The sequence below is a fragment of the Leucopleurus acutus genome (genome assembly GCF_964270905.1).
Source record: "Leucopleurus acutus genome assembly, chromosome: 4".
Taxonomy (NCBI): Eukaryota; Metazoa; Chordata; class Mammalia; order Artiodactyla; family Delphinidae; genus Leucopleurus; species Leucopleurus acutus.
Window position 1 is genome coordinate 44769984 of NC_139146.1, and position 27519 is coordinate 44797502.

The window sequence follows — 27519 nt, forward strand, 5'->3', positions numbered from 1 at the left end:
AAATGAACATAGGTGAATTTTGTTGGGTTTATGATGCAATTCCTCTTCAACTATCTAAAGGAAGTCAAAGAGGACCTACCACCCCCAACTAGCCCAACCTTCAAGAATGGACAGTCAAATCTCTGCTGCGTCCAGCCTTTGCTCAGTGAAACAGACATTCTCTCCTTCCCGCGACTGAGACCAGGACTTGACTCACTTCAGTTGGGGTACCCCGCCTACCCCGCGCCCCTAGCTAAAATCAAAGATCCAGCTAAAATTGGGTTCAGACACTGGTGTAACATTAAGGACGGCTTTCGTATCCCTCTTTGTACTTCATCGTGTTCTCCAAGTTCCATTCAACCATGTATCTTTTTACAATAAAAAATGTAAGACCCCTTTAAAATATATATATTAAAACACTGAGCGCTATTCGCAAAGCTTCTCTTTTCAAAAAACAGTATTTGGGCTAACTGCCTTACCATGCTGAACCCTTGGACCAGATGCAAGTTCAAGAAAAGGAAAGTAATAAAAATTACTCAGCAGTAGGGTCTTCTCTTCCCAGCTAGAGCTCTGCTATAAGGCTGCTTCTCCCCTCTTTCTCCCCGGTGCCCCGCCTCCAACCCCGCCCCTCGTGGTACAGCATAACAGCGACTCCGCCCCTCTCTAGAGCGTTTCTCTAAGAGCCCCGCCTCTTCGTCTCAGTCCGCACTTGCACGCCCTGAGCGCCCGCCACAGTCTCGCGTCTATCCCAGTACCGCCCAGTCGGCCCGCCCCGCCCCTTGGGCGCACGCAGGCTTGTCCGCGCCCGAGCCCTACCGCGCCCGCGCTGGCCCTCGCCCGACAGCCCCGGCCCCCGACGCCCTCCCGCCACGCCCCTGGCGCACGCCCGGCACGCCCTCTGGCACCTTCCCCGCCCCCTAGGCGCGCGCCCTCCGCCCACCTACCCCCCCCTTACCCACCCCCAACCCGGAAGGCTGGGCTCCCAGGCGCGCACTCGCCCTCCTTGCGCCACGTGCTCGGTGGAGGGCGGTGCGGGGGGGCCGAGCCGAAAAGATGTTCTTGCTGCCTCTTCCGGCTGCCGCGAGACTCGCCGTCCGACATCTGAGCGTGAAGCATTTCTGGGGACCCGGTCCAGCCGCCGCACACATGACGAAGGTGAGAGGCCGCGGCTCGCTCCGGAGCCGCCGCGAGTCTTGCCCGCGGGCCACGGGGACTTCGGGTCAGGTCAGGGCCGCGTTGTTCCGGGCTTCTGAGCCGAGTTACAGACATTGGCTAGAAAGAAACGTTTCGTGTCTTTGCGGAGCTCGGCGTTGGCAGCGGGCTGCGCGGGGCTGCAGACCCCCCCCCCCCCCAGTATTTTCCAGCCGGCTAGTGCCGAGGATGCGCTCTTCTTTCTCTTGCTTGAAAGTGCTAGGACCCGAACTCTGCGCGCGAGGAAATGATAGCCGTAGCTCCCGTTTCCTGAGCTCCCACTCTGTGCCGTGCCCTTATTTCATTATTTTGTTTAGTCCTCGCAGTAACCCAGGGAAGGACGGCGCCAGGATTGTTCCCACCTTAGCTAGGAGGATGCCCAAGTTTGGTGAGGTGAAATGCCCTCTAGGGTCCCAGAGTCGGCCAATCACGGGCCCCGGCTTCCACACCAAGACCTCCCTCCCCCGCTGAAGTTAAAGGCCAGGAAGACACAGGCTCTCGGAGTAAACTGACTAGAAGGGTTTCTAGAGAAAAATGTCTCTCTAGGGAAAAGGGCTTTGCAGGGAGACCCATCTGTTCGTGAGATTAGAAGTGTCCTGCAGAAGAGGCGCCTCCTCCATCTAACTGAGCTCCAAAACATTGTGAAGAGGGTCACTGTTCGGTCGCGGGGGATCTGGAAAAGGGGAACGGCTTGGCGGAAGGAGCACATGTGTGGGAGTAACGCTTGAGGACCAGAAAGACTGTGCCTGGCTAGGAGTGTTCTAGATGGGGCTTGAGCTCAGACCTCTCCCTGAATCACAGATGGCCGAGGGACCAGAAGCTTGTCCCCTAGTCTGTTCAACACTATGGAAATGGATCCTACTCAGGTAACATCCGTGTTCTGTCTGATCAGTTCCCTACTTGGTTCCCTGGAATCCCAGACAGTGGGCAGTCTGGGTAAGTTAGAACCTGGGAAGGTTACCAACCCCGAGGAAGCCTATTTTTCTTTGATGGAAAGGACAGGACATGATTTGGTCTAAGTACCAGTGTGATTCTGTAGAAAGGACAGAGGACCTGAGGGAAGGCATCTGGATTCTTGACCAGTTCTGTTGCACACGGGCTACTATGTCAAACCAGGTTTCAGTTTCCTTATCCATCAGATGCGAAGAAGACTACTTTTCTTTCCACCTCACAGAGGTGCCCTAAGTCAGAACACATTTTTAAAGTCATAAATTGCTGTGCAAAGGCAAATAGTGATTCCTAGGTTTACTTCCTTATTTCACATGTTTGGGGCCTGGAGCTTAAGGAGATGAAAGGATAAGCCGCTAAGTGCTGGACAGAATGCTCTGGCCCGACCCTCCCGGTGAAGGTGCATCCTTTTCCTTTCTTCCAGCCTATGAGTTGGCCAGAGTACGTGTTAGTATTGGCAAGTACAGCCATTGACTTTATTGGAATGAGTATTGCAGATTTGCATTTGAAGCTTGTAGGGGAGGAAGAACTTACTTCTACTCTCCAAGGTTCTAGGGCTGCACCTAAGAATGAAATGGACATAAAACAGATTAACAGGAGAAAGGCATACAAGTTTTATTTCATATTTTTATGTGTACATGGGAATCTTCAAAAGGGAAATGAAGACCCGAAGAAGCCTATAGGCCCGAAAGCTTATATACCTTTTTAAACAGAGATGGGGAAATTGTGGGGATGTGATAAGGCAAAGGAGCCTGGGGGCATTAAGTTGAGAGACAGGGAAATATATGGGGGAAACAAAGGGAGGATAAGGGTTATTTTAGTAGGTTTGTTGGGTGTTGACTCCCAGTCTATGGTGATAAGAATGTTCTCTTCCTGGTACAGGGAGAGAAGCGTTCTCATGGGAAATTTCATGACCAGCTTTTAGATAGGAAGGGGGGGGGGTGGTCAGAGAGCCCTTCCTGCATCTGCTTTTTCTCAGCTGCCTGCACCTCAAAGTAATCAATATGCCAGAGTGGCATATTTTGGGGTGGCATGTTCTGAACCCCTTCCAGATCTGACTTCATTACAATGGAATTGTTTTCTTAAAGCACCTTTCTGCTCTTCTTTATTTGAAAGTGAAGGAAGCCCTCAATGTTGTGAAAGCTCTTGGGAGGGACCATCAAGACCAGGACAGGTAGTAATTGCGCTCTTGCATCGGCAGGAGTTTGAAACATTTAGGCAGTATGTGATTGTAGCTGACTGCCCAGCACCTGCTGCTGTTTTGGACTTGTTCTTCTGTCCTTGAGGGGGACACGGTTTTGTTGAAATGATTAGCCCTTTCTGGAATTTGGGAACCCTTGAGTCCCTCTCAGGGATCTACTCTAATTGTATTCACCTTTTCTCTTGTTTTCAGGGCCTTGTTTTAGGAGTCTATAGCAAAGAAAAAGAAGATGATGTGCCCCAGTTTACAAGTGCAGGAGAGAATTTTAATAAATTGGTGTCTGGAAAGCTGAGAGAAATCTTGAACATGTAAGTATTCATCTGTGGGTTCCAGTTTTTAAAATGCCCTGAAAGTGAAAGAGAATATCTTTTCTGTGCTTTATTATTAGTGGATGAAAATGCATGGAAATACACTGGCTGGGATCTTCTCAGTGGAAGTATGTGTCTGTGGAATGCACATTGGTACTTCAGTTTCAGTATTGGGTGGGTCCACAGTTCTGGGAAGTCAGGCCGCTTCAACCAAACCACAGACTTCTGTGAGAGGCTGACCCAGAAGGATCTGGAAAGTACCATATTTCCTCAGCCCACCCTCCTGGCTCCGGTTTGTTTCTCCCCACCCCCTTCCCACCTTCCATCTCTCTACCTCTTTAACTCCCCTTCACTTGTGGGGAACAGCCTGGGCTGGTTCAGAATAGGCTGAGGAGGCTGCAAGCGTTGAGTTTCAAGGGCTTCTCAGATCTTAAATGACATGTGAATCGCCTGGGGGTGTAGTTAGAATGCACATTCCAGTTCAGTAAATCTGGGTGGGGCCTGAGATTCTAACCACTCTTGGATTAGCCAGGGTCTGGGGAAGGTAGGGAAGCATTGGGGTTTCCAAGTCCTTCTGAGCTGCCGGCCACATTTAACAGACACAGAGGTGACAGCATAGGCCACTGCAACTGTATATTATTTGGATTACAGATAGCCTATTAGCATCTGATAGGTGTAGTCTAATAATTAGAGTAATTGTCTAATTATTGAATGACAGAATTTGCAGCGCCTGTCAATTTATACCAGTCCTTCACCAGTAGGCAGCTCTTTCAGCTGCCTTGATTAGTTCATTAACCCCAAAGCTAACCTGTACGAGTACAGAACAGCCTGGCCTTCCTGACTGCGAGGTACCAGGGCATCCGGTCCTCCGGCTGTAATTGTGCGTTGCCACCTGCTTTGTTTTTAAATTGCCCGGTATCCCATCTGTAGATAAATCACAAAAAACCTGCAGGTTGAACACACTGCCGTCAAGTCAGCCACTTAGGTTGGTGTCTTGCGTCTTTTATGAGGTTTAAGATTGAGGTCAGCCTCCATCCAGTGCTCAGCTCTCCCCTCCATTACCCATCCACGGCATCGCTTTCTGTAGTTGGCATTAAATCTAATCTGGAAGTTTTTGAGATAGAATTAGAAGTGCTGCATCTGAGAAATCTGGCCTGAGAGAATTCTGTATTTGATAAAAACATAAGTGTAGCAAATTTGCAGAAGCATCAGAGCATACTGTAATAATGCTGAAGGTTTGTTTATGTCACTTTTTAATGGAGCAGAGCAAACTATAATTTTTAAAACAACTGTTTCTTCTTGTTGCAGATCTGGACCACCCCTGAAGGCAGGCAAAACCCGAACCTTTTATGGTCTGCATGAGGTATGAGGTGAAAATAAGGTTTATGTGACAAACCCTGAGTTAGCACCTGTATGTGCCAAGTACTGTGGCTGACCAGTCAGGCAGAAAATTTTGTATCGGATTATGTGTTCGTTTTATCCCAGGAATAAGCCGCAAGTATTGGTTAACATTGTAAAGAGGCGAGTTGTTGTCAAAAAGTACTGCATCTCTTGTATTCCTCAGTCTGCAGGCTTTCTTGGTTCAGTGGCCCTGTCTTACACAGCAGAGTTATTTGCAGGATTATCCTCGCTCTCCCTTTGCAACACACAGTTACAAAATTTAACCAAGCTAACAGGGCTTACAAAAATAAAGCAAGCAAACTTCGTGGTTTTGTCCCGTGCAGCGCTTTAGGGGGTTGTGTGCAAGCTCCTGTGCCATTTCGTGCTGGAAGTGGATGCTTTAAAGACATAAAGCAGCTGATTTCATGTATCTTTTGGAACAGGACTTCCCCAGCGTGGTGGTGGTTGGCCTCGGCAAAAGGACGGCCGGAGTCGACGAACAGGAAAACTGGCACGGAGGCAAGGAGAACATCAGGGCCGCTGCAGCAGGTTCTTTAACTTTTGAATTTTAATGTTGGTAAAGATTCCTAAGGATCACTCGGTCAGATTATGTCTCCCCTCTTTCCATCACCATCCCCTCACGTTCACACAAATAACTCTGAACAGATATTCAGTTTCCCTTACCTAACATGCTTGGCTTTACTTTAGATACAGAAGGTTAGCTTGTGGAATTTTATTTTTATATTTCTTTAGCTTGTGTCTGGGGGTTTCAGGACCACTTGTTCCCTCTTGCAGTATCGGCCTTAGAGCTCTGTTTTGCCAGAAAGTCCTGGTGGGTGATTTTTTTCCTTTTTTGGAATGCAGCCCTCATGTTGCCCAAATTTTATTTTATTTTATTATTTTTATTTATTTATTTATTTTTAATTTATTTTTGGCTGTGTTGGGTCTTCGTTGCTGCGCACAGGCTTTCTCTAGTTGTGGCGAGTGGGGGCTACTCTTCGTTGTGGTGCGCGGCTTCTCACTGCGCTGGCTTCTCTTGTTGTGGAGCATGGGCTCTAGGGCACGCGGGCTTCAGTAGTTGTAGCTCGCGGGCTGTAGAGCGCAGGCTCAGTAGTGGTGGCGCACGGGCTTAGTTGCTCCGCGGCATGTGGGATCTTCCCGGGCCAGGGCTGGAACCCATGTCCCCTGCATTGGCAGGCAGATTCTTAACCACTGTGCCACCAGGGAAGTCCGTTGCTCAAATTTTAAATCACGTGGAGTCATCATATTTACAAATCAGAGAAAATGGATGCCAAGGGCAGGATGCTTGTATCACTAGTTACCAAAGGTGCAAGCCTGTCCCAGTTTCGTCACGTGGACAGTTCAAAAGTTGAGGTAGGTGCCATTGGGTCTCTTCAGAGCTGAGCGGCAGGACAAGGCCGTCACCACGGAGACTGTGGTTAAAGATGCTTTGAAACCATTGCTGAGGTGGTGATAATTAGCTTGATTGATCTTTGACCCCGTGTATATCATATTTGCTTGTTAAATGTACTTTCAAAGTTCATGTTCGGAGATTATTTCATAACTTTTATTAGGGAGATTTTGCTGACCTGATCTTAAAAAATGCTGTATTAATAATGGACTTTGCTCAGTTCCTTGGGTGTAATTTCAGTGTTATCACTTCTATGTCATTTTTTTTTTTTTTTTTTTTTTTTTTTTTGCGGTATGCAGGCCTCTCCCATTGTGGAGCACAGGCTCCGGATGCGCAGGCTCAGCGGCCATGGCTCACGGGGCCCAGCCGCTCCACGGCATGTGGGATCTTCCCGGACCGGGGCACGAACCCGCGTCCCCTGCATCGGCAGGCGGACTCTCAACCACTGTGCCCCTAGGGAAGCCCTTCTATGTCATTTTTAATGTGGCAAGCTCCCGGCGATTGGGACGCTTCATCAGGAAACCCTAGTGTCTCAGAAGTGATACTAGTGATAGCAGCCACTTCTTGAGGGCCCGCTTTGTGAGGTGCTAGACTAGTCATTTTATCCATCAGTCTGTCCTCCCACCCTCTGTGAGGTGTGTGCTCGTCCTCACTCTACAGAAGGGGAAGTGGAGGCTCAGAAAAGTCAAGTGTCAGGGCCAGGATTTGAACTCCAGTTCTGATGTTTTCTCAGGACCCCACCCCAGGCCTCTGCCTTCTGCCCTCAGAGGTGTCCCTGACTGACTCCGGTTTTCTGGTTCCTCTGTCCCTGTGAAGCGGGGTGCAGACAGGTTCAGGACCTGGAGATCTCGTCCGTGGAGGTGGACCCCTGCGGAGACGCCCAGGCGGCTGCGGAAGGAGCGATGCTTGGGCTCTATGAGTATGACGACCTGAAGCAGAAAAAGAAGGTGGCCGTGTCAGTGAAGCTCCATGGAAGGTGATGGAACAAAACGAGGACCAGGCCCATTCCCTGCGTGCTGATGGCAGGGCCTTTTGGACATGAGCTACCTGCCTTTTAGCATTGGGCACTGCCGTGCAGCTTGTCTGTGGCTCTCCCATGGCCTTAGCCATTTTAGGAGTTTGGTGACTGTGCCTCCATTCTGCTCCTGGCTTTCGTCCTGTGTGTGTTTCCCCCCTGACTCTCTAGACCCCTCCGTGCTTGCTGGTTCCTAGGAAACCATACCTGGTTGGCTCCCTGAGGAGGGAGGGAACAAGATGACAGACGGGTCCCAGCAGGTTTTGATGCAGATCATTTCCATCTACCCAGTGCCTGCGGGCCCTGTACTAAACGCCAGAGATACGCAGACGCAGGGATCCGGCCCTTGCCCTCCTAGTCTAGTGGGGAGACTCATCTTTGAGCAGATTTATTGAGCACCAGCTACACTCCAGCCCTATTCTGTGTTCAGGAGCAGACAGTGTGGGACCCTCAGGAGACGGTGCTGGGAGGACAGCGGGGGTCCCTCCAGGTGGTTGGCAGCTGTGATGTAGTGGGTAAGAATGAGGGCCCTGCGACCAGTCAGCCTGGCTTTGAATCTGCCTCCCACTTCCTGGCTGGGTGACCTCAGTGAAGTGACTGAAGTCTCTCTCTGCTTCATTTTCCTCATTGGTTGAGTAGAGTTGTGGCTCGGATTTCATGGGGCTTTTACGATCGATCGCAAGACAAAACCCATCAAGGGTGTGTCCCGTGGTGAACTCCGTAAGTGATGAGTGTTGTCCTGCCTGTCCATGCGCCGTGTCAATTCCTGTCGTGCAGGAGAAGAGCCAGGGTCGTGGAGAGCTCACCCACGTCCTTTGTCTCCTGAAGCCGGCCCTGCCCTCTGGTGGGTTGGAGTTCAGGGTCCCGACCCAGGCAGGGGGAAGGCGGGAGGCCTTCCGTTCCCCGGCAGGACTGAGCAAGGGGAGCTTGCTCTGTAGTCACACCCTGGAGGAGTGTAAAAGAGGCCTTTCTGTGGAAGCCTCTGCCGTCAGATTTGGGGGGTAGATTGAGGGCTCCAGAGGTCCCTCAGGCCAACAGGTGAGGTGAGGATTCTAGGTTTCCTCTAGCTCAGCTCTGGGGGGGGGTCATGTTTTCCAACACTTCATAAACCATAACAGCTGCCCCCCTGGATCAGATCCCAAAGAATAAATCCGGGTCCCCGTGTGCATCACGTTTCACTGGTCGTCTTCGGCAGGAGCCCTCCTAGCTGGGCTGTGGGGAGTGTTCCGCAGAGGCTGTCTGACGATGACCTTGTGCTTGCTTTTGCCAGTGGGGATCAGGAGGCCTGGCAAAGGGGAGTCCTCTTCGCTTCTGGGCAGAACCTGGCGCGCCACCTGATGGAGACGCCTGCCAATGAGATGACGCCAACCAAATTTGCGGAAATTATTGAGAAGAATCTCAGAAGTGCTAGTAGTAAAACAGAGGTCCACATCAGGTAATTCAGGATTCTGTCATAGACTCTTATGGCTAGAGGCAGACGGAGCCTCAGAGATCCTAAAATCCAGCTCTCTCGCTCTTCGGAGAATTAACTTGAGACTGGAGAGGTGAGGTCACCCACCAGCAGCCACATACAAGTGGGGGTAAGGGCTCAGTTTGAGGTCTCTCCCATCATACCTTGCTTTGCTTTTGAGAGTGTTGTGACTGCACACTGCACATGTGTGTGTGTTTTGTAGCAGCTCTATGGAAATATAATTCATGGAATGTACAATTCACTCATGTAAAGTACGCAATTCAGTAATTTCTAGTGTATTCACAGAGTTGTGCTACCACCACCACAGCTAATTTTAGATCATTTTCATTACCCCGTAAAAGGAACCTTGTACCCATTAACAGTCACTCCTCATTTCCCTCTCCCCCTTGGCCATCAGTTCATGGACATATGGGTTGTTTATACCTTTTGGACTCTGAATAATGCTGTTGTGAGCATTTGTTTATAAGGTTTTATGTGGATGTATGTTTTCCTATCTCTTGGGCATATGCCTAGGAGTTGAATTATTGCATTGAATGGTTAACTCTTAACCTTTTTGAGGAGTGTGCAGATTGTATTTTGTTTTGGTGAATCCTTTCTGTCTTTTCTCTTTTTGACGTAAGTGAAGAACAGAGCACGCCCTCCTTGGCATAGAATGAGAATCTCTACCTGGTAGATTCCGTTAGCTAGATCAAATAACCAGAACTGGTGTTCCCAGACCGTCCTCAGGTTCGTTGTCAGCAGCCAGGCTGTTGGATGTAAAAGGCTGCCCCTCCAGGCTCCCCGTAACCCTTTAAGCAAACCAAGTCTGAGTATTTGGGGATTTATGATTAAAGTAAATCCACAGATATTTGCTTTACCTAAAGAATCCTTTACTATCAAAGTTGCTTCTCAAGGGCACTTCCATTTAAAAGGATTCTTCACTATTTAGTTGTGAGTAGAGTTCGCAGTTTTCAGGAAAACCCCTGTGGTCTAGATAGAGCGAAGGAAATGTATAATCTATAGAAAATGTAGTATTGGAGCTTGATAAAATTTCTGGAATGGTTGCTATATATTCTGTAGCAATGTTTAGTCTCTACAAAGGTGTCTTGGTAAAGACTATTCCTTGATTTATTTAGGGAGACACCAGAGCTATGTCGTGTCAGCAGACTGTGGCTGTGTGGCCTCACATTATCGGTAAGGGCACCTCCTGTGTGCCTGGGAACTTAGCATACAAAGGTGCGTGGTGATGGTTCTTGTCCTCAGACAACTGAGGACCTTGCAGGAAGGAATAGGCAGGGAAATGGCTGTGCAGGGGATGCTACAGGGGCAGAGAGCCAGGGAGGATTGTGGAAGAGTCGAAATGGCTTGCCAACAAAAGTGGTGCCTAAGCAGAGTCAGGGAGGTGGCTTAGAAGTGAACAGACAGGAGAGCGGGGCAGGAGTACCTATGCAGTGGCCTTGGGAAACTGCATGGCTTGAGGTGGAGCAAAGGGAAGTCGGCCAGAGATGAGGCAGGTCAGCCGGGCGGAATGTAGCCCTTAAACGGAGGCAGCTGTGTCAAACACGCTCTAGCGTAGGTGGGTGTAAATCAAAGAAATACAGACTGTACTTCCAGAAGGGCATGACTTTAATAAAACATCAAGTACTGGATTTGTGAGTAAAAGTGCCCACATTATATGGCCTCGCTTCTTTTGAAGCGTTTTTTTTTTTAATTGTCATACCTTCCATTTTTATATTCTTTTCCCTCTGAAGTTGGGTGGCCCTCTCTCTACAGTGACGTCCTAGATTAATAGTTTCAACAAGTGTCTAGGCAGGTGCGGGAGGAGCGTTCCTTGAATGAGGTTGTTTCTGGTCTGTCTGTAGCAGGGTAGGATTTCTCCCCTGGCCTAGTTACTGTGGCCAGAAAGCAATACAAAGCCCTTTTGGGCCTCCAGCCTAGGAGGAATAGCGATGTGGCATCTGTCTTCTGGTTGGCACTAAGGACTATTCCCATTAAATTATCCCCATTGATCCCGTGTTTATTAAGTAATAACTAGTTTTCCCACTTCAATCAGACATCTCAAACTGTGAGAAATAGTGTGACAACATTAAAAAGATGGAATTCCAGCAATTCTATAAAAGCAAAGAAATAGGTAGTTCAGTCTAATCAATGGAGTGTAGTTTTGTTGTTTCTTTGTTTGTTGATTGGTTGGTTGGCTATTGCTTTGTCTTTTTCAGAAGTACCAAAAATAAATCAGTGGACTCCTCAGCTATCTTTGAGTACCCTTTATGGTCTCAGAGCCTTCCTAATTTCATCTTTAAATTAAAACTTTAGAAATACGTGAGTGGCTTGGGGAAAAAAATCAAGTAATAATTGTTTATTGACTATGCACTATTACCTGACGTTGTATTGCATACCATACATGAATTCTCTTAGTAATTCTATAGCTAATCTTTTGATGGAGGTGTCATTGATCTCATTTTATAGATGAGGAAACAGACTCAGAATCAAGTGACTCTCCCAAGAATATACAGAAAGCAGATAGGAGGTGATAATTGAAGCATTAACGTGTCTGTATTTAGAGCTTGTCTGTTATACTTTTTTACACACGGATGAGTTATTCTAAGTTATTGAAATGGAGATAGCAACATGTATTTACTCCTTCCCTTTTCTGCTCTATAGACCCAAGCCTTGGATTGAGGAACAGGAAATGGGATCATTCCTCAGTGTGGCCAAAGGGTCTGAAGAGCCTCCAGTCTTCCTGGAAATTCACTACAAAGGCAGCCCCAATGCAAGTGAACCTCCCTTGGTGTTTGTTGGGAAGGGGATTACCTTTGACAGGTACTTCTTTACTGCATCCATGCTTTGTATTTTGGTGAATGCTTTGTATGCTGTTGTATTATTTGGTGTGTAATATGGTTCAGAAGCATGGTGTTTGGTCAGATCTTATATGTAACTTTAAATATATTAGGCTGCCACTTACAAAACACCTACTGTGTGTCAGAGGCTCTACTAGGCATTTTACATATATTAGCCCTGATCTTACGCCTAGGAGCTAGGCATTGCAGACATTCTTCAGGTAAGGAAACCATGACTCAGGTTAAATAATTTGTTCAAAGCCCCATAACTAATAGAATGGGAAGTCAAACTCAGCTGTGTGTTTAAAATGTCTTAAAATATTTCCATCATGCTCTTTGATTCTCCTGTGTGGATGTTAAGGATTTCCAAGTAGATAGTGGTGAGGCAGCTTTCCAAGTAGATCATGCTGTCTTCCCTTTGCTTACTTGAGATTACTTTTTTTGCTGACCAGTCTAGCTTTCATTAATCTCCTTAAACCATAAGTGTTCCTTAGCATTGGAAGCTGTCTCTGGTTATTTCAACCAGGGAGAAGCTGAGTTCGAAAAGATGATCTGAGTCAGTATTTCCCATGGAAAGCATTTGCTACTGAATACTAGTTTCTGGGTTGCTAATTAAATGTGAGATTTGAAAAGGAGTACTTGATCAAAAAACTAGGTTAGATAAAACAAATTGTTTTTTATTTTGTTTCAACTACAGGACTTCTTGGGGGTATAAAATACAGCATTTTCTAAATTTCCTTTTTTTTAAATTGAAATATAAATATAGTTGACATCTTAATTTCCTTTTGAAGGGAACGTTTATCTCAGGAAATCAAGGTTCATAGAAACTGCTTTGGAAAATGCTGCTAGAGATCATAAAATCTTGATGTCCCCTAGTATGTTTTTGCACCCATTCAGGAATTCCATCTGAAACGTGAATGAATCCCACCCTTACAGGAGTGTTTCTAGGCACTGTGATGCCTCTGTCCTGGGCAGATCTGGCCTCCAGGCTGGTCTTCCTTGTACTAGCAGATTGTAATGCCTCCTGTGTTTTCCATCCACTGGTTCACGTTCTCTCCTTTAAAGCATTGGTCTCCAAACGATCTTCGTTATGTAGCCCATCAGTAAAAGATTCGAGCTCATACCACTCAAAATACGCATATTAATTTATGTTACATGCATATACTGTTGTATTAAAGTTTGTATTATAAAACACTACAGCAGGGAATTCCCTGGCGGTCCAGTGGTTAGTACTTGGCGCTTGCACTGCTGGGGCCTGGGTTCGACCCCCGGTTGGGGAACCAAGATTCCATAAGCCGCGTGATGCAACCAAGAAAATAAAAAAATAAAAATAAATAGAACACTACAGCAGATAAAAATAAGAGAATGAAAGCTGTTTTTAAACATCTTGCTAATTGTGATGGTTTTATACTATCATGAGCTAATATCTTAATTGAAACGTTTATGCTTAGGGTGAAGTTTATTGTTCATTTAAATCTGTACTTGAATTTTTTGCTATGGTAATATGAAGCAAGTAGGCCTGACCTAGTCTTCTGGGTTTAGAGAAGGCTTCCTAGAAGGAATGACAGTTTTAGCTTAAGATGTGAAGGATAAGGGAGTTAGTTCTGCGGGGAGTAGGGCAGGGAAAGAGCCCGGCGGAGGCTGCGGGTGGGAAGGAAGAGGGGAAATTCCTGGTACTGAAAGCATGCCAGAGTGGCCGTGACAGAACGTGACTGGGGGAAGGGATGAGGCACAGCTGGAGAGATAGGCAGAAGCTGGGTTGTTCTGGGCCTGGTTAGATTTTGGACTCTGAACAGTTGGAAGTAACTGAGGGGTGTCTAGCAGAGGGAAAGAATGACGTGAGAGTTAACACATACAGTAAAGTCCACCCATTACGTGTTCAGTTCAATGAGCTTAACAACCGTGTGCACCCATGCAGCAAACCACCTCTGTCATGAAAACAGAACATTTCCCTGACACCCCAAAAACTCCCTTGGGGAATTTTGGGGGGATGCTCTTCTGCAGTCGTCCTCTCCCCTACCCCACCTCAGACAACCAGTCATCTTTCTGTTATTGTAGATTAGTTCTGCCTCTTCCAGAAATTCATTTATGTGGAATCTTTTATGCCTGGCCTCTTTCTCAGCATATTATCTTTGAGATTTAACCATGTTGTGGTCATATCAGTAATCTGTTCCTTTATATCACTGAGTCATATTCCGTTGTATGGAAATACCAAAATTTGTTTATCCAGTCATTGCTGAGGGAAATTTGGGTTGTTCCAGTTTTGAGTTATTAGTAATAAAGCCAGTATCATCTAGAAGCCTTTATGTGTGTATATGTTTATCTTTCTCTTAGTTAAACACCTAGGAAAGGAGAGTTGAGTTGTGTAATAACTGCATGTTTAACTTTATAAGAAACTACCAAAGTTTTCCAAGGTTCTTATACCATTTTGCATTCCCACCACCAGTGTACAAGGTTCTAGTTGTTCTCCATCCTCCCCAGCTTTTTATGGTGTCCGTCTTTCTAGTTCTAGCCACTCAGGGAGTGTGTAGTGGTATTTCTTTGAGGTTTACTTTGCATTTCTCTGACTAATGATGTTTAGCATTTTTTATGTGCTTATTAGCCATTGGTACATCTTCTTTCATGAAGTGTCCAGATCTTTTGCCCTTTATTATAGGAGTGTTTGTCTTACTGAGTTATAAGTTTTTAAAAAATACATTCTAGATACAAGTCATTTTTTCAGACAGATGCGTTGAAAATATTTTTTTTTCCACTGTGAGGCTTGCCTTTTCATTTTTTGAAGTGGTGCCTTTCGAAGAGCAGTTTTTAATTTTAATGAGGTATAATTATCAGTTTTTAATTTTATAGTTCATACTTTTTTTGCCCTGTTTAAGAAATTATTGCCTATGCCAAGTCTGTGTTTTCTTTGACAAGTCTATGGTTTTAGCTTTTAAGGCTGTGATCCATTTTAATTTTTGTGTATGCTTATAAAAAGCATTGAGGTTCTTTTGTTTGGTTTGTTTTGTTTTTTGCATCTATTTGTAAAAGTTTGGTAGTTGTATGGGTAATGAAGTGAAGGGGTAAGACTGCTTAGGGACATCTGAATATATATAGGAGCCAGGGAAACATCTGAATGACTGATGGTGGTAGCCTCAACTTGGATGGATGCAGGAGAAAAGAAATGGATGGATTGGAGGGGAATCTAAAAGGTGAGTAGAGATAACTGCTGACCTTTGACTAATGGTTATTTAGAATGATAGTCCTATACACAGAGTGGAACCCCCTGAGCAGAAGTGGCCTAGAAGTAGATAGGAGGACAACCTCATGCACCAGCTTGCTCTCCTTGCCCCCATGGGGTTATGTCTGGACTTCTTGGACCAGGAGTGTACTTCTTTTCTTATTCTGAGCCAGTGGATAATCTTTAATTCTAGGTGTAAATGACAGCCATCTAAATATCAAGTGCAGGGCTACCCTGGTGTCACAGTGGTTAAGAATCCACCTGCCGGGCTTCCCTGGTGGCGCAGTGGTTGAGAGTCCGCCTGCCAATGCAGGGGATGCGGGTTCGTGCCCTGGTCCGGGAAGATCCCACATGACGTGGAGCAACTAAGCCCGTGCGTCTCAGCTACTGAGCCTGCGCTCTAGAGCCCGCGAGCCACAACTACTGAAACCCACACTGCTAGAGCCCGTGCTTCACAACAAGAGAAGCCACCGCAATGAGAAGCCTGCGCACCACAACGAAGAGTAGCCCCTGCTCACCGCAACTAGAGAAAGCCCACGCACAGCAACAAAGACCCAATGCAGCCAAAAATAAATAAATAAAATAAATAAATTTTTAAAAAATAGATTTAAATATCAACTGCTTTGGAGGTGAATGAGAATTAGGACCTGATTTCTAAGGTGAGCAGATGTCAGAGCAAGGAGTTGACTCTCTCACCAAGGCAAGTCAGCAGCAGAATCCAATTAGAACTCAGAGTAGAAACCCCTGGCTCATTGCCCAGCCTGCAGAGCCAGTGGCTCTGGGTTCTTATAAACCGGAAGCAGAAAAGTCACTAGTTAGTTCAGGAAGTCTGTTTGGGGCGGTGGCTTGCGTTTCTTGGTAATTGAAACCTTTCTCAGCTCTTGTGTTTGGGCACTGTCTCGAGGCTTTGGGCTAGCATCTTCCTCGTGCCTGGGTTGTATTTTGCTGTCTGCAGGATCCAGCACACCTTGGGGGTGTCAGAACGAGTTCTCTCGTGTCTTCCTAGGAGTTGAAAGGGGTCCTCCCGGTCTTCTGTGAGCTTGTCAGCTTTCCCCAACAGCTTGTGACGTTCAGGTTCAATAAGTTGATCCATTCATAAAATTTGCTGAAAAGACAAATCTACCTAGGTGTCAGGAGTTCAGATGGGATTTGAGCCGTGTTGACTGCATGATGTAGTCATGTTTCCAGTGGCACTGCTTAAATTTCATTCATACAGAAATAAAATGAGTTCACATACCCACCTGTATTTCTGGAATTATTTTGTGTCTTTTATAAAAACCACAATATTATCTTCTTCAATGCTGAAATCATTGATTCCCAATTTGGAAATTTCTTGGCGTTTGTATGTGGTAGTTTACCCTCAGCTTACACGTTCTTTTTAGGGAAATGGTCCTGGCCCCCTTCTTTGCTGTTAACATGGTACCTTGTCCTTTTCCCCCCAGTGGTGGCATCTCCATCAAGGCGGCGGCAAACATGGACCTCATGAGGGCTGACATGGGAGGAGCCGCCACTATCTGTTCAGCCATCGTGTCTGCTGCCAAGCTCGACCTGCCCATCAACGTCGTAGGTGCGCGGGAGAGGGAGGGTGTCTTGGAGAGCTTCTGGGATCCTGTCAAATGGTAGAACGGAGACAACAAACATGGTTTCCTCTAATCTGAAAAGATCAAGAAATGGTTTTTAAATAGGTTTTCATCAAGTGGAAGATGTTTGTTTAGCTGAGATAGGTGTTATCTTGTCTGAACTGGCAGAGTTAAATGTATTCTGCGTTGTGGGCTGTAACTAGAATTGATTTGTTTTACTTCTGCAAAAAGTGGTTAGCAGTCAGGGGCACGTAATGTCAAGTTTGCGGTTAACTCCAATGGAAAATGCTCAGTCAGTAGTCAGGGTAGCGATTACCTCATAGGGTTGTGGCTGATTAAGTGCCTCGACATGCAGAAAATGCCTGGGACAGAAAAAGTGCTCAGTACGCAGGCGATTTTTGTAGTGCAGGATGCAAGACACAATGCTGGGGGTTTGCCATGTGTCAGGGGGAGCTGGGAGCGGGGACTGAGGTCGAATGACTTGCGCAGTGTCACTTCCACTGCATGGGAAGGGAGGACTGCAGCCCGGGTCTGTCTGACATGCCCCCTCCCTCTCCTCCTCCATTTTTGCTGAACTGTTTGAAAGTGAGTCTCAGACATCACGACACGTCACCCCTGAATACTTCTGCTTGTGTCTCCTAAGAACAAGGGCATTCTGTGTAATGACAATACCATTATCATTTCCAGGGGTTGATACAGTAACCAAATTCAAACTGCCCAGTTGTCAAAAAAATGTTTGTTTTATCTGTCTATACACACACGCATTTATTTATTTCTATTTGTATTTGAAATCTTGGAGCCACTCAAGGATCACCCCTTGCGTGTGGTCACCATGGCTCTTTTGTTTTCTTTAATCTAGAGCCTATTCCTGCCCCCATTTTTTTTCTTTCATGACACTGGCAGTTTTTAAAGGTTCAAGGTCGTCTTGCCATGTCCTACAGTTCGGATTTATTTGGTTATTTCTTCACAATAGAATCAGGTTAGACTTCTTTGGAGAGAATGACGTGTATTTCCTGTTGCTGGTGCGCATAATGTCACCTGGGTCACTGGTGTTGCTAAACTCGATCACTTGGTCGAAGTGGTGTCTGTGACTGGCATCTATTGAGGGCCCGCTGATGACCTAGGTCCCATGGGTGGTGTATTTGGACCTAGCACACTCCATGTTCCTTCATATATTCTTTTTTTGACAGGTTTGGCCCCTCTTTGTGAAAATATGCCCAGCGGGAAGGCCAACAAGCCTGGGGATGTTGTTAGAGCCAAAAACGGGAAGACCATACAGGTTTGTAGGTAGAAGACACAGCCTCTGAGTTCTGCTCTTTCTGAAAGACTCCCAGCATAGCCACATCAACACATCTTGAACGAGTGCAGAGCACTGGCTCTGTAGGGAAGGCCAGTGCCTTTATTATGAGTAGCTTTTCATACAGTCAAAAGTACTTCTTCATGGGAACTTTAAGATTGTTTTTCCTACCTTACTATTCCTCCTACTTCCTGAATGCTGTACACACAAATTACCACGAATTTGCAGCCAACCCTGCAGAACAGGGAAAAGCAGTAAAAGTGCAGGCTGTTTTCTAGATTCACCTTCGACGTGATAATTTTTTCCATTTAGCAACTCATTCGAGTGGAAAACGCATTCTGCATCATGGGTGCTGCATCTGGGGATGTGGCAGCAGGTCGTCTGCTGGGCACGTGTATGCATGTACACACACACTGCCCATAACGACTGAGCCTCTATTTAAAAGAAAAGGATATAATAGATATGAAGTTGCTGAAGTTGCAAGAGTTCTCCGGTCTGGAGATCCAGGCTGCTGCTTCGATGTCTCTTTCCTAAACTCTTTAGCCTTTTTGTTTTCAGAAATCTTGATATTTTTTTCCCTTCCTGTTATAAACTTAATAGTAAAGTGAACCAGACACTTCTCTTTATTTCAGCCTCCAAAGTCATCAGCATTTGGTTATCAGCTCTGATACAGGGATTATTAAATTACATTTGCTCTTCAGAGTAAATATACTATTCCCATTCTAATGGTAGTATGTTTTTGATACTCGATGACAAACATCACACCAGCGTTTTCTTTTAAATTGAACATAGCTGTGTCTAGGTTTTATGTTCATTATTTGTATCATCTTACCCTTTTTTTTTCTTTTGACCTTCCTGTTTGCAGGTGGATAACACTGATGCCGAGGGGAGACTCATCCTGGCTGATGCGCTCTGCTACGCACACACTTTTAACCCAAAGGTCATCATCAATGCCGCCACCTTGACAGGTCAGACAACGTGCTTTTCCTGCTTTTGTTTGAAGAAGGTCTCATTTGTTGGCATTGAGTGCACACATTGTACTCAGGGCATTATTTTGCTGAAACCTGGCTCGCTCCATTTGCATTCAAATATCTGTCACCAGAGGAATTGTTCTGCAGTTGTAAACTGCTTTGAATATTAGCCTTGTTGTTTTGAAACATCCCAGGCTGTACCTTTAAGTAAAGAAATAGCAAGTGGGTCAGGTCAGCCCATCCACAGCGACGACGTCTATGAATGATACTAGCGATGTTTTCTGTTACGATTGCTGTTTGATACAGGTCTGAAAAGATTAGTGATAAATTCCAAAATCAGTAGTTATTTTTATTAATCGTAACGCATCTAATGCCCCCTAAGTGTTTTCTGAACTTTGTGTACTTGAGGTTATACAGAAATATAACACTGGGGATGGAGGTGGCAAGGTCCTCATGTAGCGGAGGCGGGGCCATGTAATGTGTTGTGTGAAGCTTGCTGGCTTTAAGGCCAACCCAGGGGTGGCTTCCAGCTGTGCTACTTCCTAGTCCACCAGCCTTGGGCTGATTCCCTGACACCCCCGAGCATCAGTACCTGGGGACAAGTCTGTTCGTCTCTCAGAGTTGTGAAGACTGGAGGGAGTTTCTGGAAAGCCTCTTTAATGCAGCGCCTGCACGCGGCAGGCAACACCACCGGCTCTGTAGAGTAGGAGTAAATGCCTAAAGGGACGACAGTGGGCATTGCCTTACTGCAGAAACCCAGTGTTCATAATCTTTTATCCAACAGTTCTCTTTTTAGGAATTCATTCTGTCTCCATCTTTTTTAAGATTAAAATTCAGATCATTTTTTATCCTTTGGTTTTAATTCTTCCCCTGGTCACGTGAGCCTTTACTTTAAGAGAAGTCAGTTCATGTTTCTCTTTTATGTGTTTCTAACAATAGTCCACAGATTTATATGCTAAGAATCCTCTTTTCAAGCTGGCATTATAGTATTTTTATGGTCTTTTGTCTCCCTTTTCAGTTCAGCAAACATTTTAAGCTGAACAACAGAGGTTCTGGGGCTGGTGTTTGAGGGGCAGTGCTGAGGTGGGTGATAGTACACCCTTTCTGTAAATGAGGAATCACAGCCCTCCACCCTCTTTTTTTTTTCCAAGCCTGAGGGTGTGAGAAGGTGGGAAAGTTGGTTCCAAGTAACTAAGGGCAACCTGATGGGGGAGCCTTCAAATCACCCCAGCCGTTGTCCTTGCTGAAGGCTGTTGATGGCTCATTTTAGTTCCCTAAATAACTTACTGAGCCCCTTCTTGAGTTCCAGGAGCTGGGATTCAAAGGGGGAGGATGAGAAACAGTTTCCAACCCCAAGTTCATAGCAGGAGGAGGAACGTAGTCTTTAGAAGGAGAAAATAATTTGTCCTGCCTCTTAATAGCATGTGACTTTGACAATGTCTCAGTTGTCTCGTCTGTAAAAGGGGTATAATAGCACGTCATTGGCAGGAGGGGTGCCTGTGAAAATTAAATAAGGTGATACGGGTTGTTGTGCCTGGTTGGTAGAGACTGGACTGATGTTACTGACCTTTGAAGGGTAGGCCTGTAGCAGAGTGTAGGAGCAGCGACTGCTCAGGGCGTGCCGTTCAGTCGTGGTACCTCTCATTTTCTTAATGCCTGTGATTTAGGATGGAACGAGAGTGGTGACATCAGCACCTTCCTTGGAGCTTTGATGTTCCTTCCATACTCTGAGAAATTCTGGTAACACTGATGAGTTAGCACCTCAGTATACAGCTTCAAAAGTACCTTGTAAAAGAAAATGGAAGGTATTCCCCCGATAATGGTAATTCCGAAGTTGGTGGTGGTACTAGTTCTGTAATTATGTAGAAAATAGATTATTTTCTGAAGTATGTAATGAAATCATCTCTAGAGCCATGATCCCTGTTGGATCACATTAAATATTTGTCTCCCATTTTCTCTTCCTTTAAGAGCGGATATCACATCACATTCTTGTTTGCAGTCAGTGCTCATCTTCTCTTTGAGAAATTCACACACTGATGCAAGACTCTTACAGGGCTGATAGGAATGTTTTGAGGACAAGTGAATAAGTATGGAAAAAGCCACTAACTTGAAAAGTAAAGCATTAATGAGTGTGTATCCCCGCAATCATATAGACAGACCATAGGCAGTGAGTAACCAGCAACCATCGTAGTATCTGGGATATAGGGGATGCCATGAATGATTGTTGACACAGTCGGCCTGTGTTTAATCCCTTCAGATGGCTGGGGATACAGAGGTGGGTCAGGACAGAGGTGAGGCCTGCGTCCCATGGGGCGGGGCATTCAGCAGATCCTCACACTGACCAGCACAGAGGAGCGGTGAGAAAAGGAGTCTGTGAGAGCCGGTGCATCTGGGGATTTGACAGGTCTGAGATGTCAGGCATCTTGTCTGAGAAGTGCTGCTTGAGCTGGGATCTGAAGGAGGCGGCGTTAGCGGGTGGAGGGGGGAGAGCGAAGGCACCTCTTGAGGTGTGTGTGGGGGGGGGGGGGCAGCGGTGAATGGGGCCGAGAGGAGCAGAGCATGGCTGGGTGGGGACTTTCGGGACCTGTGTGCTGATAGGCACCAGTCCCCCACTGGCCTTGGCGTGTTGCAGGATTTAGTCTGGAGCCAAGTGCAGCAGGAAGCTAAGAGTGGAGACTGTGGGATCACATTTGCCCTGTGAAAGGGTCCCTGGCCGGCAGCGTGCTGAGTGCAAGGGAGAAGGGCCGAGGAGACGCTGGCAGGCCAGGTGGGCTGGTGAATGGTGTTTGGTTGTTGACTCCGGTGGATGTGTAAGTGTGTCTGTTAAGGATGAGTGTCTGCGTTTAGCTTCAGAATAATCTGTCAGGTCTGAGAGTGTAGGTGAAACAAGTTTGCCTGTGACTTGATAATTGTTTGTGGTGGTTAATGGGTCTTACTTGTATGTCCATTACATTATTCTCTTTGCTTTGTGTATATTTGAAGTTTTTGACAATAAGGTTTTTTTTTGTTGTTTGTTTTTTTAAAGTATTACCATAGTCCAGTGGTAGATGATGGTGGTAGCGGTCATGGTGAAGGGAAGTGAATCGGTTTGAGATATAATTGGGAGGTAGAGTAACAAAACCCCAAGGGACAAGGACCCAAACAGAGTTGCCCACATGTCATGTGGAATCACAGGTTTTTACATATGGGTCACCGTTATGTTTATACTACACTGTAGTCTGTTATGCGTGCAGTAGCATTATGTTTAAAAACACAATGTACATACCTTAATTTAAAAATACTTTATTGCTGAAAAATGCTAATTAACCATCATTTAAGCCTTCTGCGAGTCACAGTAGTAACATCAAAGAAGACTGATCACAGATCACCATAACAAATAATGAAAAAGTATCAAACATCGCATGAATTACCAAAATGTGACACAGAGACACGAAGTAAGCAAATGCTGTTGGAAAAATGGCTCTGATAGGCTTACTTGACACAGGGTTGCCACAAACCTTCAGTTTGTGAAAAATGCAGTATCTGCAAAATGCAGTAAAGCAAAGTGTAATAAAACGAGGTATGCCCGTACCTCTACCCAGTGGGCTTTTAAAGTCATTAAGAATACTTTCAACGAATTTGTTTATAAAAGAATAAACGTTTAAAGCATAAGAGGAAGAGCACCTATTGGACATGTACAGTGTGGTCTTAATTATGTTTCTTTTTTAAGTTTAGAAGAAATCTGGAAAGAAATATTAAAAATATGTGGTGGTTATCCCTGGGATGAGATTATTGGTGATATTTGATGTTTGCTTTTTTTTCATTTTCCTTAATAATTGAAGGTGAATTCTAGCTTGAGAAACTAGAAAGACATTAAATATATACAGCAAGGATTTCCCAACATCATCTATTTTCTAAAATGAGGGAGACATTAAAATAGGGTAATGGCTAAAGTTTTGGTCTGCATAGCAGCAGAGAAACCTGTCTCGCCGGAAGAGACTGAACGCTGACCTGAAGGGCTGTGTCTTGCAGGTGCCATGGACATAGCTTTGGGGTCTGGTGCCACTGGGGTCTTTACCAATTCTTCCTGGCTGTGGAACAAACTATTTGAGGTAAGAATAACACATACAGACCTAGATTATGGAGATGATTTAATTACTCTAGCCTTAGAATGCTATATTTCTTCATTAAAGTGATTTTTATGTTGTAGATTTGCCTTTGAAATGAAAATTCAATAAACTCGATTCAGTGTGGTTTTCTATAAATGCTCCAAAATTATGGGTATGATGCTATATTCCTCCTCTCCTCCAGCAGCTTCAGGATGAAGTGAAAATAACTTTAAAATATCCCTGATGTAGAAAAGGTTACAAGGACAGCTTTGTAGAAGAAGGAATGGCCTTTTAAGGAATACGGGTCATGAGTCAAGTAGGGGAGCATGTAGATAGGGCTCACCCGCGTCCCTTGTCCCTTCGCGGGTGGTGAGAAGGACGACTTCTGCAGCTGTGCTCTGTGCCTCCTCCCAGCCCTTTCACAGCAGCCTCTTCCAAACAGTTTCCCGTCACCACCACCCGCCCCCCGCTCTCGCTGCCATCAGCTTTGCCCAGCGACGCCACTCTGTTAGCCTCCTTTAGCTTGTCCAGAGGCAGCGTGTACCTCTGGTGTCTTGGTGACACCCTGCTCTTGGCTTCCACGATAATCTTTTCTGGTTTCCTTCCTCGCTGACTTCTGTTTCAGCCTCCTTGGCCAGCTTTTTCCTTTGTCTGCCCCTTTGGTTGCCTTCAGTCCCGGGCCACATGTTCTGACTCTGCATGGTCCTCACCGGAAAGCCCGTCTACTCCCCTGGCTTCAGCTGGCACCTCTCTGCTGAGCTCCCATCTCTCCTGCGGCCCAGCCCCTGTGCATCCCGCTTGGCTATGAAACAGCTCCATCTGGCACCTCATTCTTTCAACAAGTAATTAATGCGAGCTTACTATGTGCCAGCAGAAACAAATACAAAATGTCCCTGAATACATTCTTGATGTGGTTTAAGGTCCTAAACTGCCCTTCCACCCTAAACTGCTTCCCTTTCACCTCTGTCATCTCACCATTTGTGAAGCCCCCTCTACCGTCCCCAGCCTCAGGGAGAAGCTCAGCCCCCTTGTCTCCTTTCAGGTAGGCTGTGGGGCCTCTCTTCTGTGCCAGGCACCCAGTGTCCAGTGTCCCTCGCTACCACCCGCAAGGTCATTGTTGGTTTTGATTTTGTTTTAATTTAATTTTCTTTAAAAAATTCAAGTTATATGTACATAAACACTGAAATGACAGTCAGCGTCTATACAGCCTACAGCCTCTTTTCCTGGAGGCAGTTGCTTTCAACCCTTGGTGGGTTCCTCTGATAACTACTCAAGTCTCAAAACAGCAGCTTACATTGCTGCTTCCTGACTTTTCACTTTTGGCTCTCACCTTTGACCACAGTGTATTAAAACAACCTTTATCCGTTTCTCCTACTAGCCTGTGGGCCCTTTGATGGCTCAGTTATTAAGTGTCTTTATATCCCCAACACCTTGGTGCTCAGCAGTTCAGTAGGTGATGGATGGATGGATGAATGAATGTGTAAATGATTACATGAATTAATGAGGTCACGTTATCTTAGGAGATCTGGCCAAATCAAACCAGCAAAGCCTGTCTGTGCTACAGGTTACCAGCTTATTCATTTAAACTGAGACCCATAATATTAGTTTGACGATTTTAGCAAATGCCCTACAAATTTGCGGGACTGTTTGACAACATTCCTGGCTCCTTTTATAATTCTTAAGTAAACCTTTTAACTAACTGAAATAATTCTGGAATCTGTTGTATTGCATCATGTCTTAGAGTAACAGGTCAGAACCTGCTTCATCTCCTCCGCCAACTAGCATACCTATTTGTTCTTTAGGCCAGCATTGAAACAGGAGACCGTGTCTGGAGGATGCCTCTCTTTGAACATTACACAAGACAGGTTGTAGATTGCCAGCTTGCTGATGTCAATAACATTGGAAAATATAGGTATGTAAAATAAGCTATAAAAGTACATTTTTACAGTCATCATTGGTTGCCAGAATGACCATTTTCAGTTTAATCCTCTTTCACAAAAGGTTTAGCTGTCCAATTTTCTTTTGATGTAGTGCTTGTAAGCACTAATTTCTGTCTTTTATTTTCAAGGTATTTCCCAACTGGTTCTCAAAATCTTGCATGTTTTCAAATCTAAAGGTCATTTTAAGCAAATGGTAAGGGAATGAGATGCAAATATGGTCATTACCGTAGGAGAAAGAATTTATCCTTTATGCTTAAAGCCATGTCTGAAAATCTTGAAAGTGGTTTCTGGGTTAACATCTTAAGAGGTCTCATTAGCTTGACTTTGCTCTCTGGCCATAGAAGCCACTTAGCAGGAATGGAGGATCTTAATAGAACGTTCAGTGCACATTTACACGGGGTTAAATGTTGATTATTGTCTTCCCCTTCAGATCTGCAGGAGCATGTACGGCTGCAGCGTTTCTGAAAGAATTCGTGACTCATCCTAAGTGGGCGCATTTAGACATAGCAGGTGTGATGACCAACAAAGATGAGGTTCCTTATCTGCGCAAAGGCATGGCTGGGAGGCCCACGAGGACCCTGATTGAGTTCCTGCTTCGGTTCAGTCAAGACAGTGCTTAGTTCAGATGCTCTAAAATGCCTTCATTCTGTCTTACACAGGCAGTAGAGCTTCAGAATACTTTTGAATGAATAGATCAAAATCTTTTAAGGGAAACAAAGGATGGTATTTAAAAACATAGAACAAAATGAAATTTGTATGCCTTGATTTGTTTTTCATTTTATGCAGAGATTTATAAAGGTAAAGCTAATATCTTGCTTGGCAAAGATTTTTAAGATACTCTCTCTTAAATGAATAATGATGATTTTTTAAAAGCTACCTAATCACTTTTCAGAGTATATGTTTGTAACTGAGGAGCAAAATTGTATTTCAGATTTGTGATGCTGGGAATATGAGCAAACTAAAAGTTGCTATGCAGTTGTCAGAAACAATAAATCCAACTTCTTGTGCTCCCTGGTGTGGCTCTGATTTACTTATATATTATTATAAACCCAGTGATGCTATAACTTGTCTCTTCTGGCTGTGTTATATGAACTAAGTAATTAAGTTGGATTTCAATGTTAATGATCACTTTGGGGCACTCAGTGATGAGCTTATGAGTTTGTGAGGCGGTACTATTATCCCCACATTACAGATGAGGAAAATGAGGCACAAGATGGGGGTTAGTAACATGCCAGCGATGTCACCAAGCTAATAAGTGGGAGAGCAGAAAGCAGTAGAGCTTTCTTTTTTTTAAAAAAAATAAATTTATTTATTTATTTTATTTTTGGCTGTGTTGGGTCTTTGTTGCTGCCCGCGGGCTTTCTTTAGTTGCGGCGAGCAGGGGCTTCTCATTGCGGAGGCTTCTCTTGTTGCAGGGAGCTGGCTCTAGGCACGCAAGCTTCAGTAATTATGACACCTGGGCAATGTAGCTGTGGCACGCGGGCCCTAGAGCACAGGCTCAGTAGTTGTGGCGCACAGGCTTTGTTGCTCCGTGGCATGTGGGGTCTTCCCGGACCAGGGCTCAAACCCGCGTCCCCTGCCTTGGCAGGCGGATTCTTAACCACTGCGCCACCAGGGAAGTCCTAGAGCTTCCTTCTAAATCTGCACAAGTGGAATTTTGATTGGTTTTAGTTCCAGGTGGTAAGCAAATAGTTTACCCATTGACAGTCCCTTTTATGGTCTTCTTCTTTCAGTATTTCCAAATAAATTCCACATCCATTCAAGTCCCTGAACTGAAAGCATTGCAGTGGAACAATTAAGAATGCCAGCTCTGGAGGCAGACTGCCTGGGTTTAAATTTTTTTTTTTAAGTATTTTTATTATATTTTATAAATTTATTTTATTTATTTTTTGGGCTGCATTGGGTCTTTGTTGCTGTGCGCGGGCTTTCTCTAGTTGCAGCGAGCTAGGTCTTCTCTTGAGCACGGGCTCTGCGTGTGCAAACTTCAGTAGTTGTGGCGCGCGGGCTCAAGAGCTCAGGCTCAATAGTTGGGTGCAGGCTTAGTTGCTCCACAGCATGTGGGATCTTTCCGGACCAGGGCTCGAACCCGTGTCCCCTGCATTGGCAGGCGGATTCTTAACCACTGCGCCACCAGGGAAGCCCTGGGGTTAAATTTCTGCTACATTTGTATTGGGTGAATCAAATTACCCACAAATAGGATCTATTTTTTTAAGACTTTGACAACGTTTGACAGTTTTTTTTAATTGGAGTTATTTTTAACATTTAATATTTTAAAAACTTGACATGTAAATGGATATTATGTGTCTAAACTGGCTTTTAGAGAGGAAATGACAATGGACATGCATATCCATGTTAATAAATAACCTGAATTTAAATTAATTAAAATCGGGCAGGAATAGTGTGTAAACACAGGTTCCTCTGGGTATCTATATCCAGAAGCTACTTCAGCAGGAAAGATGGAAACGGAGAGGTGGAATTACCGGCTTATGAAAGGAAACTAAAAACATTTAGATTTCTTCTGTGTGATTCTCAGAAGACCAAATAGGGATTTGACCTTTCTATCAAAGGCTTTTTATAAGTAAAAGAACAATAGAACTCTTGTGTTACTAGAGTGTGAGATACAAAAGCCATGGTTGTAGTCCTAGATTCTTGTGCTTATCTAATCTGGTTGAGATGAAATTTAGTTGCCACTGCTGGTGCATCTGG

The 27519-nt window shown here is 45.2% G+C and overlaps 1 protein-coding gene across 1 annotated transcript; it reads left to right on the plus strand.

Annotated features, from left to right (window-relative positions):
- The first annotated feature begins 952 nt into the window (after positions 1–952).
- On the plus strand, positions 953–25820 carry LAP3 (leucine aminopeptidase 3). Its single transcript, XM_082837569.1, has 13 exons — positions 953–1134; positions 3512–3627; positions 4936–4990; positions 5451–5556; positions 7235–7394; positions 8704–8868; positions 11545–11703; positions 16380–16504; positions 17708–17796; positions 18680–18782; positions 22797–22876; positions 24676–24785; positions 25244–25820. The coding sequence occupies exons 1-13, from the start codon at positions 1033–1035 to the stop codon at positions 25431–25433; spliced, it is 1560 nt and encodes a 519-aa protein (XP_082693695.1). The 5' UTR covers positions 953–1032; the 3' UTR covers positions 25434–25820.
- Positions 25821–27519: the final 1699 nt, after the last annotated feature.